Below are 13,838 nucleotides of genomic sequence, written 5' to 3'. Positions count from 1 at the left end.
TTTTCTGTTATGACATTGACATAGAGGTGATGATTTTGAGTAATGCAGGATGATGTGGGGCTGCTTAAGATTAAATACGAGCTATATAAAGGCCTGTCAGAATGAATTCTAATGTGCCATGAGACACTTTGCATACCCTTAAATATGCAAAATGTCTCTTGGCACCCTAGAATTCATTCTGACAAGCCTTTATATAGCTCTTACTTAAAGTCCTACTTTATTTTTAGGGACCGGGTCCTCAGAACCACTCTTTGAGAGGCGACAACAAAGGGCGCTGTTGATCCGTCGGTTTCTTTAGCGAGGGAAAAAAGAAACACAATACGAAAGAGCAGCGAAAAGTGGAAGCCTGTTTAATATTGTTCTACCATCCTCCTGAAAGGCATAATAATTTGAGTTACATATCTGAACTGATTGGAGTCACAGAATCATAGCTCCTTTTCGCATTTAACAATATATACAATATAAAATAAATACATTTACACAAATGGACATTTGCTGGAGCACACGGTATGGTACACATCACAAAAATATACAATTGATTGCTTTACAGATGTGATGCCCATCTACAGCTATAGACATGGTTTCATTATTATTATTAATTATTATTGTTATTATTTTTACTACTGGCTATAATGCAACTCCTGGATCATTGTAAGCAGTTTAAATTTTGTTTTGTCCATTTACGATCTTTGCTCATAAGACTGCCATAAAATGTTGTCCCAGGCAGGTAAACAGGGATGCTTAAATAATTAAAATACAATCACCGACATCCATTTTCTCTTCTATAAGAAAAATAGCAGTTTTAAATTTTTTATATCTTTTATGTCATCATTTAAATGCAAAATAGTGGAATAAATACAACAATCTGATTTGATTAAACACGAGTGTCGCTACAAGGAGTCAACACAATCATATTGCTTTAAATAAGAACAAACCTAAAAGAAAAATAAAACTGTAAATCGCACGGCTAAAACATACACCTTGGTGATTTCCTGACACTTGGCGTTAACTAAATGGTCTTGCTTGAAACTTGAAAAACAATAAACTTTTCTCGAGCAAGGTACAAATGGGTATTTGCCCTAAAGCCCGCACATTTCTTTTAGATCTAAATTTTAAGCTGTTTTTTCCCCCGCTTAGTTACAAGATATTTGTTGTTTTGAAAAGCCAAGTCTTTTAAACTGAGGGCTACACATTGTACCTTATTCTTTAAATGTGTCTTTGTCTGACATGATCACTTGCAGGCTCTGACTTCTGAAGCCCAAATACTTCAATGTGATACAGCAAAACAGTGGCTACACTGTCTGTATTCCATTTGTATATATAGCGCAATTGCGCAGTAGTAACTTAAACCCTGCATAAACCTTCTGGAAAATAATATTTTTAAACACTTACATGATAAAAGAATCTTTACAGGATCAGCACCTTTTTATCCCCCCAGGAGTTGTATTTTCTGTTGATTTTTTTTTTCAGGGATTTGCCAATTTTTTTTAAAACTTACCGCAGCTATCAATTTCAAGTTATTGACCATCCGAATGAATTGCTAATGACGATTTACCTAGATTCACACTACAGTCACTTTCCCTACTGAGAACCACAATCTACGATATATTCCCATATAGCTAATGATAGATACACAGTATTCCTAGCACGAGGCTGAGACGTCCTCAGCCCAAGGTATTTTGCTTAAAGCACACAAAGTAGCAATAGTTTTGGAAGCAAGTCCGCACCAAAAAGTTTTTGCAACAACACAGAGCGAGTTAATAACAACATCTGAGAGATGATCAGGTGAAAGCCATATATACAGCATTTAAAAATTAGACTTATCTATATTCTTGAATATTCAAAGCTTTATGTCTAAGCTATACATTGGTATTCTATAATAAACCGTTAGAGAAATTATCCCTTGTTTTGAAAATATTATTATGATTTTGATGTGTGTCTGATCATAATGAATACTGGTTTGGAGTTTCAATCTGTTATTACTGGTAAGGAGTAGAATATACTACTGTATTCTCCTGAGGAAGTATACATCCAATACTGTCTCTAATTCTACCCTGTGTCTAAAAGCACACACCACAAGAATCCAAACACCACGAGAACAAGACGACAGTTTCTGAATGCAACGTAAAGTTCCGAAAAGCGTAGCAAACATGGAACATTGAAGCTGAACTATTCTTTTGTTTGTTAGGAGTACAACTTTAATTACATCTGTGTACATAGAATAAGACTGTCCACAGAATACAGAGAGCAGCTATTAACACTGGTCCATTGGTAAAAGCGTTCTATGGAGGTTATTGTTTTCTGGTTATTCGGCGACTGTAGGTTCCGGGAGGGGGCATCTGATTTCTTCATTAGATTACACCTGGTTACAGTTCTGAAACTGACTGGCTTTCATGCTGTGACCATACGGGTTGGGAAGCTCATCTATTGGCTTCTTTCTTGGTAAAAACAAAAGAGAAACAAAACAAACCAGCAGGTTAATTTAAACAATCATTCCTAAGTGAATCAACTCCTCCGGATTAGGTTTTAGAATTTGGTCAGGCGTCTGCTGTCTTTGATGATTGGGTTGTTTGAATTCTGGCCTTAGCCTTATTGCCTCTGAAATGATATTGGCTCACAGCTCCTTCTGAGACAGTTTGTAACTGCGTACAGGCAGCATCTCATTCCTAACCACGAGGGCAGCTAGAAATCGTATGGCGATTGTCCCTCCCAGCAGGGAGGTATACTGGTGCTAATTCTACGGATGGGATCCCATGTGCAGTGCTTGTGAATATGGCCGCTTGGCATCACGGTAGGTGTAATCTAATCCTTGGTGTCGGTGAACGTTTAAGCAAACTGGAGCTCATGTAAGAAACTGATGTTTGGGACCAGACTGGCACACAACATAAATTGCATCCGTGGTAATATGCACCTTCCCTTCGACTATTGCTTGAGTAAGTTAAATCCCCATATTAATAAATGGCTGAAAAGTGGTAAAGCTGGTACAAAAAAATCTCCATTTGTAAGAAGAAATGAAACATTTTTTAAAAATCTTCCTTCAGGGTTCATTTGTCCTTCATTTTAGTGTTCAATCGTTCAAAGCCAGCGCGAAGTTGCGGTATCCTTACCCCTCTCTAGTATTGCATGAATGAATAAAGCTTAAACGATTCCCTGAAAAAGTTACATAGTAGCTAAACTAACCAATACCTGGAAGACTTGACAAAAGAATTAAGGAATCAAATGGCTGTAACTGATCTAGATGAGAAAGCAAGGAGAAGCAGCCGCTGCCGCCGCCGCCGCCGCCGCCGCCGCTGACGTTGTCTGATCGGAGGCTGCTCCGTGGAATCTAATACTGCACTAAGTCGATTCATCTGTGTTGCACTGTACTTTAGGGACGGTTCTCTCTTTGATTCCTTACTCGCTGGGGATGTCATGGTTCATGACAAGTTCACTGGCATCCATATTATGGATCTCTGTCCTTTGGCAGGGCTGGCTTCCATCTCTCTTCAGTTAGAGACCGCGTTTAAGAGTTCAGCAGCAGAGGGGAGAAAGGAAAAGACAGGGAAGGATAAGGAAGGGAAGCGATGCAGGAGGCAAAAGAAATGTTCTTTACAGTCAGAGGTATTGAACATGTAGAGTGGAGGGGGTGAGAGAAGGAAGAGCTCAAGGCAAGAAAGGAAGGTTAGGGAAAGGAAGAAGGAAGAGGGGAAGAAGAAAGGAAGGAAGAGTGGGGGGAAGGGGAGGTAGGAGAAAGGGGGAACCATTAATAAAAGAAGCAAAATGTGAGAACAGGAACAAGGGAGAGTGGGAGAGACCTGGATGGGACAGAAGGAATGGTGGGTAACGTGAGGAAACCTATCAGGAAGATGTGGTGGAATCCGCAGGCTGCATCGTACTGTTGCTGCTAAAATATCAGTGCAGTCTCTGTTGATTTCTAATGGTGTTCACTAAACTCTAAGATTCTTCAACATCACTCTTGGGTTTGTCTTCCCTTTTCAACGTGCAGGATGGGAGGGCCCAGGGAGGGGGGCTTTTAGTCAGACCTTGGCCTCCAGCATTTCCAAAAAAAGTTTGTGCATGGGGACTTTGCCTTCTAGTTTGATGTTGTAGAAGTGCTGCACGGCCTTGGTGGAGGTCTGCCGGAGAAGCGGCAGCGTCATCAGCATCTTGCCTGCACGTCGAGGGTCTTCCATGTGCTGGCCAGCCTCATAATCCTGCAGGGCCTCATGTAAGACATCTTGAAGTTTCTGCACAGCTTCCACGTCTTCTATGTGCATGGAATCTAGACAATGAAGCAGAATATGTCAACAATCAGGTGAACAGTAAGGTCAAAGGAACAAACAAAAATAATGTAGGTTATTACACACACACACACACACACACACACACACACACACACACACACACACACAGTAAGGCAATATCACAAGGAACACAGATGAAAACATTCCCAACAGAACACATGTGTGCTCTTGGTCACCCCAAGGTCAAAGCTGCACCAAAAGTCTTATTTCAAACATCTGAGTATTTTCCCCTGAATTTCACTTAGTAATCCTCAATATGACCTTAGAAGATAGGCATTGTTTTATATCTACACATATGTAGATATGGACACATATTTACAGCATATATTACATATTGACTAGTAGAACACTTTAACAGAGTATAGTCTGGGCAGCTTGACTCTAAGCCTTTTTCGTGTGTTCATTTAACAAAGAATTATAGCAAGGAACTTAGAACATAGTTAGGTAAGTAAGGAGGCAGGCGAGAATTTGGAAAGAGTTGGAGGAAAGGAATAAATATGATTAAAATATATTATAAGAAATTCTCGATGAATAAATAAAAATATTGTTGAAAAAAGTCTAAATGTTAGCTGAGATAAAGTTTAAATCCCAAATCCTCCCAAAAATGTCCATATTTCCAGTTAGAAAAAGTTAATGACTAAGGTCATAATTAACAACTCCACGTGATACACAGACTCTGATACTATAGTGCTATCCTGAGCTTCTTAATACTTTCAAGATTTTACATGTATTCCTCTCATTAAAGTGTCCTTCTAGCCTCAGTTTCACTGCCTTTGAATAGGATTTCCCAACCTTGAGGTGTGAAATGTTTCCCACATGGGTAACGGTGTACTCTGCCCCAAAATTGACTAATCTAACAATCCAATTCCATCAGGAACAAAATGGGTTAACAAGGTTGTTGAAATTATCCTTGTGAGAAATGTGAAATGCGGATAAAAAATAAAACAGACACTTAATTATATACAAGTTTGAATCATTTAGCACGTTTTATTGATTCCGATGACAACTTATCTGTTAATTACACATAATGGAGTCTTTGGGGACTCTGCATGTTTAATAATCCCTTTTCTCTGTGAATGTCGAGTATGAAGATGTGTGTAGTTAGATCAAAGTTTCACACAACTTGAACACTGATCACAGACTAAACAGAACCTTGTGATAAGACCAAACAACCACAAACATGTGAAGGAATTAGGACAAATGGATGTCACCAGCAAAATGCTGCTAAAACTCTTCTGGCCATTAAAAGTATTTTGTTTATTTTTCTTGTACAGGATTATAGAAAATCATTTTACCAAGTCAGTAGTAAATTAGCCATTATCTATACTAAGTAGATAATGGCTGTATGGTGTTTTTTACCTCCAGGTATAAAATGATGCTGCCGGGCGGTGGTGGCGCACGCCTTTAATCCCAGCACTCGGGAGGCAGAGCCAGGCGGATCTCTGTGAGTTCAAGGCCAGCCTGGGCTACCAAGTGAGTTCCAGGAAAAGGCGCAAAGCTACACAGAGAAACCCTGTCTCGAAAAAACCAAAACCAAAACCAAAAACAAAAATGATGCTACCTTGGAGCTCAGGTTAACTTGGCATGGTAACCATGGCTACTACTGAGCAATACAATACAGTGATGCTCAGGTCTATGGTAACTCGAATGGATCAGTTGATTGACATTCTCTTGTAGAAAGACATGGAGGAGGGTCACGAGACCCTCGTGTGGAAGTCCTGCTATTATTTCTTCTTGTTCCTTGTCCCCTCCTGAAAATGACCAGGGAAGATAATGGAGTATATGGGAAGTAGAAGGCTAATTGCCAGGAGATTCCATGATGCAGTTTCTAAAAGATCATCATCCATAGTGGGATGGAACTAGATATAGACTCAACTGTTTTGGAGCCACCCAGAGTCCTGTAAGTAATCCCACACCTGTGCTTTCTTAGGTTCAAATTTAGTTTGCACTGTTTGTATGTCTATGTATGTGTTCTACATGCTGGAGTGTGTAAGTGTATATGTGTATGTATCTTGGTGACCTTCCTCAGGAATTATCCACTGTGCTTTCTGAGATAGGGTCTTTCACTGGCTTGGAATTTGTCAAGTCAGCTAGACTGGCTGGCCAGTGAGCCCCTGGAGTCTTCCTGTCTCTGCTTCCCCAGCACTGGGATTATGAGCTCCTGCTACCATAGAGGGCTTTTGGCTTTTCATCATGGCTTCATATGGTTCGAAGACTGACCCTCATGCTGGCGTGGAAAGACTTTGACTGCCTCCCTAGCTCCATACACTTGGTCTTCTTTTTATCAAATGAAGCTTCTAGAATATTTAACAGTGAAGACAGCATGCATTTCTGCAATGAATGAAACAGAACTGCTCATGTGAGCTCATGTCATCGACGCTGCGGTCTTTATCAACAACATTCTTTACAGTGTTCCTGGTAATGACATCTCCAGTTGTACGAAGATGGCTACTTTTCACGGGACAGGACTAATTAGTAGAAATAAAGACACTGATAGAAATACAGAATGACTATAGACATAGAGACATTGATTAGAAATATAGAATGAAATAGACATTTCATTCCCAATCTGTCTCCAAGTCCCTTCCTTTGGTTAGGGTGATAATTACTAGAATACGCTAGAATAGATTTCTCTTTTCTACATGGTGTGCCTTTAAACATGGGAAGCCAGCTGCAGCCCTCCCCTCAGCTTTTCCTTCACTGCTCCTCCGGCCTGGCCCAGGGAGATATACGAGTGGATGTCACAGGAAATGAGGCGAGAACAAATAGCAGAGCGATATGCTCACAAACAGCAATTAAGACTTCAAACTATTCTTTAAAGGCTGTGATTTAGCTGGAGAGATTTAAAAATGATTTAATCAAATTACTATGATAATTTAACTTCCCATTTACAGAAAAGATTCTAACTCATTTTAGCTTTACTCATTCTCAGATCTGCTAATACTTTAAATGCAAACTCACTAAATCTGAACTATTTAATTAGACCATGATTCAGCTGGCAGACTGCTGAAGGAAATATTCATCTCCATTAGGGGCCCTAGTTCAAGTGCTGCTTCTGTAACTTTAATCTGCTCTCTTCATTGGGCTGAGCTGACATGCAGATGCCAGGCACAGGAGAAGTGCTATTCCCTTGTTGTTTGCCTTTGGTTGTTGGTACTGGTTTCTTTTCAAGTACATTTCCAGGGCAACAGGTCCCAGAGTCAGAACGAATGGGAACAAGGTAAATGTAGCAACCGGGATCATCAGCTCCTGAGCCAACTTGACAGGGTGAGGCTGCAGAGGAAGAGCACCAGGTCAGCTGGTAAGGAACTTGGATACCTTGGCCCAAGTCCAGAAGCACTCATTCAAAGTAATGATGCTGAGACGAGTGGTTGTGGTACACACCCTTCATCCCAGCACTTAGGAGGCAGAGGCAGGCTGATCTCTGTGAGTTTGAGGCCAGTCTGGTCTACACAGGGAGTTTCAGGATAGCCAAGGCTGTGTAGAGAAACCCTGTCTCGAAAAAATAAAAAAAAAAAAATTAAAAAAAGTACTGGGGCTGGATACACAACTTTCTACTAACTCTTGGTTCAGGACTAGTGAATAAGATGATTAATATACACATATTACATATATATATATATATGTATATATATATACATATATATAATGTATGTGTGTGTAGTGTGCATGTGTATGCTATTAAAAAGAATTAAGTTTTCAAAGTACAACCAATGTTCAAATAAGACATATACTATTACTTATGTGATGTTTTAACCCTTAATAATTACATTAATAGTTATCCATATAGAATGCTTTTATTATGTTTTAAATTTATTTATTTAATGTATATGGATGTTTTTCCTGCATGTGTACCATGTGTGTGCAGTGCCTGCAGAGGCCAGAAGAGGGTATCATATTCCCTGAGATTCAAGTGACTGACAGTTGGGAACTGCTATGTGGGTGTTGGGTATCAACCCTGGGTCCTTTGGTGGTCAACCAGTGCTCTTGATCCCTGAACCACCTCGCCAGTTCCACTTTTGTAATTGATAACAGCTTACTCTGTAAACGGGGCTGTAAGGAAAGGTGTCATTCCACTCTTTGACTTTGAGAACAGGGATAAATACATCTATTTCAATAGTTGCAGCATTCAATGTCTCTTCTGGCCATCACCAAAGACTTTAGTTTTATTGATTAACTCTAAGAAAGCATTGGCCTTTTCTATAACTGGGTGGGCACAGGTACTCAGAGGGTCAGAGTCCAATCTAAGAATTGACTTCCAGCCTGTAGCTCATTCTCACTAATGATGTCTCAGTACCCAGATTTTCTCTGAGCTAGAACTGAATATCAGAAGTGTATAAGTATGCTCAGTGTTAAGTCTAGAACGTAGCATGAACCAGCATGCCCAGTAATCTATTGTGTGTTAACAGAACTGGTCATTTTGTTTGGTGTTTATAAACTTCCAACATAGAATACCTAATCTTAAAAGAGAACTTATGTTTCAAATTTTCTAGGTATACTAGATAAGGTGTTCTAGAGTGACCCCATGGTCATCAATCAGCTGTTGTCCTGGAACCCTGGTTAACTGTAGGACAAATGGGCTCAAGATTGATGAGATGGCTGTCCCCTCAAAATTAAAAGAATGAAAAGCAGTGATCATAAGTCCTAGTCACAGCACAGTAACTGGGAAGACAAGCCAACACAAGTGACATTGTAACACAAATCAGTGGCAAGGTTGTTCGCAAGATCCCCCCAAACAACGTTAGATTTACATGTGGGTGTTCCTAATACTTCCCCAGATTGCTGTCCAGTTCTGGCCCCTGGTTTGAAATGAGTTTAGAACACCTTGTCATACCAAATAGCATGAGCATCATCTTAAACCACCAGGTCATTGAAGAAACTTCTAGAAATCGACCACTGACTAAATTGGAACAACGCTTAGCTTCAGTAAAGATAATATTTGCAATTGATTGATATCCATCAAATATGCATGAATACTTATATTTATAATGACACTTTAAAAGGATCCTTTTTAAAATTTTGAAAACTGGAAAACAAAGAGAATGAATCAAGTTTTTCTTCTGCTTTTGTCTATAAACTATATTCCTGATAACCAAAGAAAAATGTGAGAAAAACAGAATATATATTCCTATATATCATGACTGAATGAAAAAAGGAAGTTGAAACCACAGTCAATACTCTGCAGTCTCCAATGATTTATGGATTTGAGTCCTCAGCATCCTCAGCTCTGACATCACAGAGAGGCCAGTGGGCATTGCCTGGTGCCACAGGGCAAGGACTTGAGTGTGGTGTACAAAAACTGCAAAGGACAGAGAAACAACGAAGAGCTTGTAGCATCTAGACTGTGGGGAACTCTGCAGGGCAGATGTTCCAGTTTTTACAACAGACTAAAGAAAATGGAAAGAAAGGGGGAACATTTAGACTAGGGTTGTACATTTAGACTCCAAAATCCATCCATAAGATTTTTTTTTAGATAAATGAGCTAGACTCAATTACAGTCATTAAGCATAAACAATTTAATAACAAACACAAGGAAGTGGTAGCAATAAAAGCCAGGACAACATGGGGTTACTCTTTAGGAGAGAGTTAACTTTTTCCTCTGCATCTACATCTGCTACATTCATAGACTCCAGTGCATCTATTTGAATCAATAGTTTATATTTAGCACCTCATTTTCTAAAAGCAGTTACTCTGGAGAAAAGAGAGGGCTCAGGCTGGAACAAGACATCTGGAAGGGTTCCTGGGTACTTTGCAGTCTTATTTTTCGACCTTGCTTATATATTCATTGTGTTAGACTGAAAATTGGTTCCAAGGATATCCAAGCCCTGCGTCCTAGAACCCATGAATGTCACCTCATAGGGCAAAAGGAACTTTGCATGTGATTAAGATAGAATCTTCATATGGGAGATTATCTTGGACTATCCAGGCCAATAACATCAAAACAGAGAGAAGACAGCAGTGTCTTGAAGGCTAACTTCTACTTCACTGGCTTTCATGATGGACGAAGGACCTGGCACATTGGCCATGTCTGACTTCACAGAGATGGGGATCGGGAGTTCAAGGCTAGTCTCAATGACCTTGTAGGACACTGTCTCAAGAGTATAAGATAAAAATGAAAAGATAGATGGAAGGATAGATGATATATGGATGGATGGGTGGGTGGATACATTATGGAATGTGACCTGAATACTAGAGAAGTCAAGTAAAGAGATTCTTCTCTGGGGCTACCAGAGGGAGCTGGGCTCTGTCCATATCTTTGTAGTACACTTGATGAAACTGATTTTGGAATTGCGATGCCTAGAGAAAAGAGCACAGATATATTTTAAAAACGAAGATAAAAATTATGTCTGTACTGAACATATATAGAGTTCTCTCCCTTGTCATTTTCCCCTACACAATACAGTATGTCAGCCATTTACCTGAATTTTCTTGGCACCACATATTATAAATAATCTAGAGATAAGTTACTAAAACAAGCAGGTGTAGGTCATAAAAATATTATGCCATTTTAAAAAATATTCAGGGTTTGTAACTATGCTTAAGGAAAAAATCCATAATTACTCCCTCACAGACACCAAGGGACAACTGTGTTATAATTATCAGAAGACAGGAAAATAAAAAAAAGTAAGCATCAATTCTAAAGTAAATTAAAGCCATCAATTTAGGTTTCTAGAGGTGAAATTGGAATGGCCCAAGTCTTCTGTACTGAGATATCTAAAACACAGTGCATGGTTATTTGTGGGATAAAAACAATAGATTGAGAGCAGAAAAAATGTCCAACTATCTGTCTCATAGTGACTACAAGTCTTCATCAGTTTATCTCAGGTAAATGTGTCTCCTTCATAGGCACATTCTGAGATTCTCCAAGAGAAGTTTTTAAAAAGAGGTGGCTACAGTAAGGTTCTCCAAAATAGATAGATAGATAGATAGATAGATAGATAGATAGATAGATAGATAGATAGATAGACAGACAGATAGATAAATGAATATCACCTCTTGGCCAGCAAGCTACTAAAAGCCATCTCGAGAAAATCATAGAAATAGAGGCAAATTTTTTAAATGATCTAAGAACCCAGTAGGTCCTGTAGATTGAAAAGGATTTTGTTAGTGACTTATATTCTCAGTCTTTAGCTCCATGGAGATGCTATACTTCTATCTTCAAGCTTCAGAATACAGTCTCTGTCAATGTCCCCCATACCAAAAACACTCACCACCTTTATAACTGGTTTCAAATATTTGTGTCACTCAGTGACACTGGACACTGTTTACTCCGCCTACCTGACTTTACAGCTCAGGATCTCTCTCCTTGGAGATGGAGGAACCCCGAGGGAGAGGGGAGGAAAGTTTACAGGAGTCAGTGAGGATGGAGAACACTGGGAGAACAGGCCTCACCGAATCAACTAAGCAGGGCTCATATGGGCTCACAGGCAAGCATGGGGCCTGCCCGGGTCTGTATCAGGTGCTCTGCATATGTGTTTGAGCTGCCAGCTTGGTGTTTTTGTGGGACTTCTTAGGAGGGGACACAGTGTATCTCTGACTCTTTTGCCCGATCTGGGACTCTTTTCCTCCTGTTGGGTGCCTGTCCAGCCTCAAGAAGAGAGCATCTGCCGTGTCTTATTGTGTCTTGTTTTGTCCTGTTTCACTGTTGACTCTTGGAGGCCTGCTCTTTTCAGAAGAGGAAACTGAGGAGTGGATCTGGGGAAGAGAAGAGGCAGGAAGTAGAGAAGGAGAGGAGGGAGAGACACTATGGTTGGGTTGGGATGTATTATATGAGAAGAATCTATTCTTTAAACATGTTTTGGAAAAAAAAGAAAGAAAGAAAGAAAAAAAAGAAAGAAAGAAAGAAAGAAAGAAAGAAAGAAAGAAAGAAAGAAAGAAAGAAAGAAACTACTTACTTGCCTAAACCTTGTTCTCCAAAATAGAGGAAAGACAGGCTTACAGCATAGGAAACAATTCCCCTTAGACAAACAATTCACAAATACATGCTACATAAACAAATATGTATTTGTGCTATTGGTGTTTAACTAGTAAGTTATAAAGAACATCTTATCAAAAATTTCCCCTAAGGGGATGATAATAAAAATGATTTGAGAGATACTAAGCCAAACTTCCATGAAGGTTCAAATACCCTCATTAAATAAGGCCCTGCCCTGTTCCAACAACCTAAAGAAGTTACAGAATTCTGTCATTAGAAAGTCTACAGCTGTGTACACAAGTCAATTTGTCCTGAGTTATGACCTCAGTTACAAGTTCCTAAAATTACTCCAGAATTTAAGCTGATGACCAAAATAGTATTTAGTGTCCTATCAGTAGGTATTTATTCTATAAGTATTCCACAGCAGTAAAAAGAAAGCACTTAATTTTATTCATATTTATTCCTGAATTGAATGAGCCCACTAAAAAGCATGACAGCCCTTATCAGGAATCCAACTGTCCACTTGCCAAGCAGAAGCACAATATTCATGACTAAATTTCATTGAATAAAAGCAGATGTTTAAAATAAGACAAGATAGATAACTGAGATATCTGTTAATGTCTATAGCCATGCAAGAAAAGGTCACATAGGTCTCTACTAAATAATATTAAATTTTTATATAAGAATTCATTTATGTTAATCTAAAATTCCTGAATACTAAAAGAAAACTGGGCATTTTCTAGCATGACTATGCAAAGTATCAGCATGTGTTCACAGTTATGTGTGCCCACAGATGCTCTCACAGGGATGTTCCTATTAGCATTTAAGAAACTCATGTTGGATCCAAACAACTAAATCTACAATTTTTTTCTGTCCTCCAAAGAACAAATGGAACAAAATAACCTTATATCCAAAGTATCAAAGAAAATGACTTTCTGAGTATTTTACCCCAAACTAAAAGGCTATGACTTGGAACTAGATGCAATTAATTTCTCTTGGTATCAAGAAGCTAAACAGATGTTTGAATGACCTGGTGCAGAAACACTCTGCAAAGCCATGCTACTCAGCAAGCAGGACTGGTGATGTAGGAAATGTCTTAACAATGTCTAGCTTTAATACGAGAAACTAATGAGTACGTTAAAACAGGACTTCTAGCCACGTGTGACCGCAGCAATGCAGGTTCCTTCCAGGGCTGGGAGCAGAAGAACGGGACTGGAGCATCCACATTTCAACAGTACCAATGGTTAAACTTTTAGTAAGGAACTGAGGGAGACTAAATTAGAATGCTTAGCCATAAATTATGCCTGGAACATCTCCAATTGTCAACTTTTAGTGAATTTGATGACAAAGTTTTAGCATTGCTCAGGGTTTACAATTAACCAACAATTTACAAAATCAATTGGAAACATAAAAGAATATAAAATGTGCTTACTCTGTCTTAAAAACAAAGAACTGCATAAGTGGTTTCAGTTAGAATTATTTTTATGACTATCAAGTAAAAATCCTTTGCAAAACCAGGACTGTGAAATCTTTCATCCAGTTTGGTGAGATACTGTAGGTGCAAGTTAAACAAACTAACAAATTCTTAGAAAACTTCCATCTCATATCCTACTTGAACCCTCCAGAGAGCAGGGCAAGTG

At 39.1% G+C, this 13,838-nt stretch overlaps 1 protein-coding gene across 16 annotated transcripts in view; it reads right to left on the bottom strand.

The window, feature by feature from the left end:
• Positions 1 to 334: 334 nt before the first annotated feature.
• Esrrg (estrogen related receptor gamma) overlaps positions 335 to 13,838 on the bottom strand; it is a 631,549-nt gene continuing 618,045 nt past the window's right edge. For all 16 annotated transcript variants that reach the window (XM_052737972.1, XM_052737973.1, XM_052737964.1 and 13 more), the window contains one exon: positions 335 to 4,261. In XM_052737972.1, the coding sequence (XP_052593932.1) occupies positions 4,017 to 4,261 (245 nt within the window). In that variant the 3' untranslated portion in view covers positions 335 to 4,016. The remainder of the gene's footprint in view (positions 4,262 to 13,838) is intronic.

Source organism: Peromyscus californicus, unplaced genomic scaffold (assembly GCF_007827085.1).
Source record: "Peromyscus californicus insignis strain IS unplaced genomic scaffold, ASM782708v3 Scaffold_14__1_contigs__length_90479793_seg_2, whole genome shotgun sequence".
NCBI classification, from domain to species: domain Eukaryota; kingdom Metazoa; phylum Chordata; class Mammalia; order Rodentia; family Cricetidae; genus Peromyscus; species Peromyscus californicus.
Note: the sequence above shows the minus strand (reverse complement) of the source record. Positions and strands in the feature narration are given on the sequence as shown.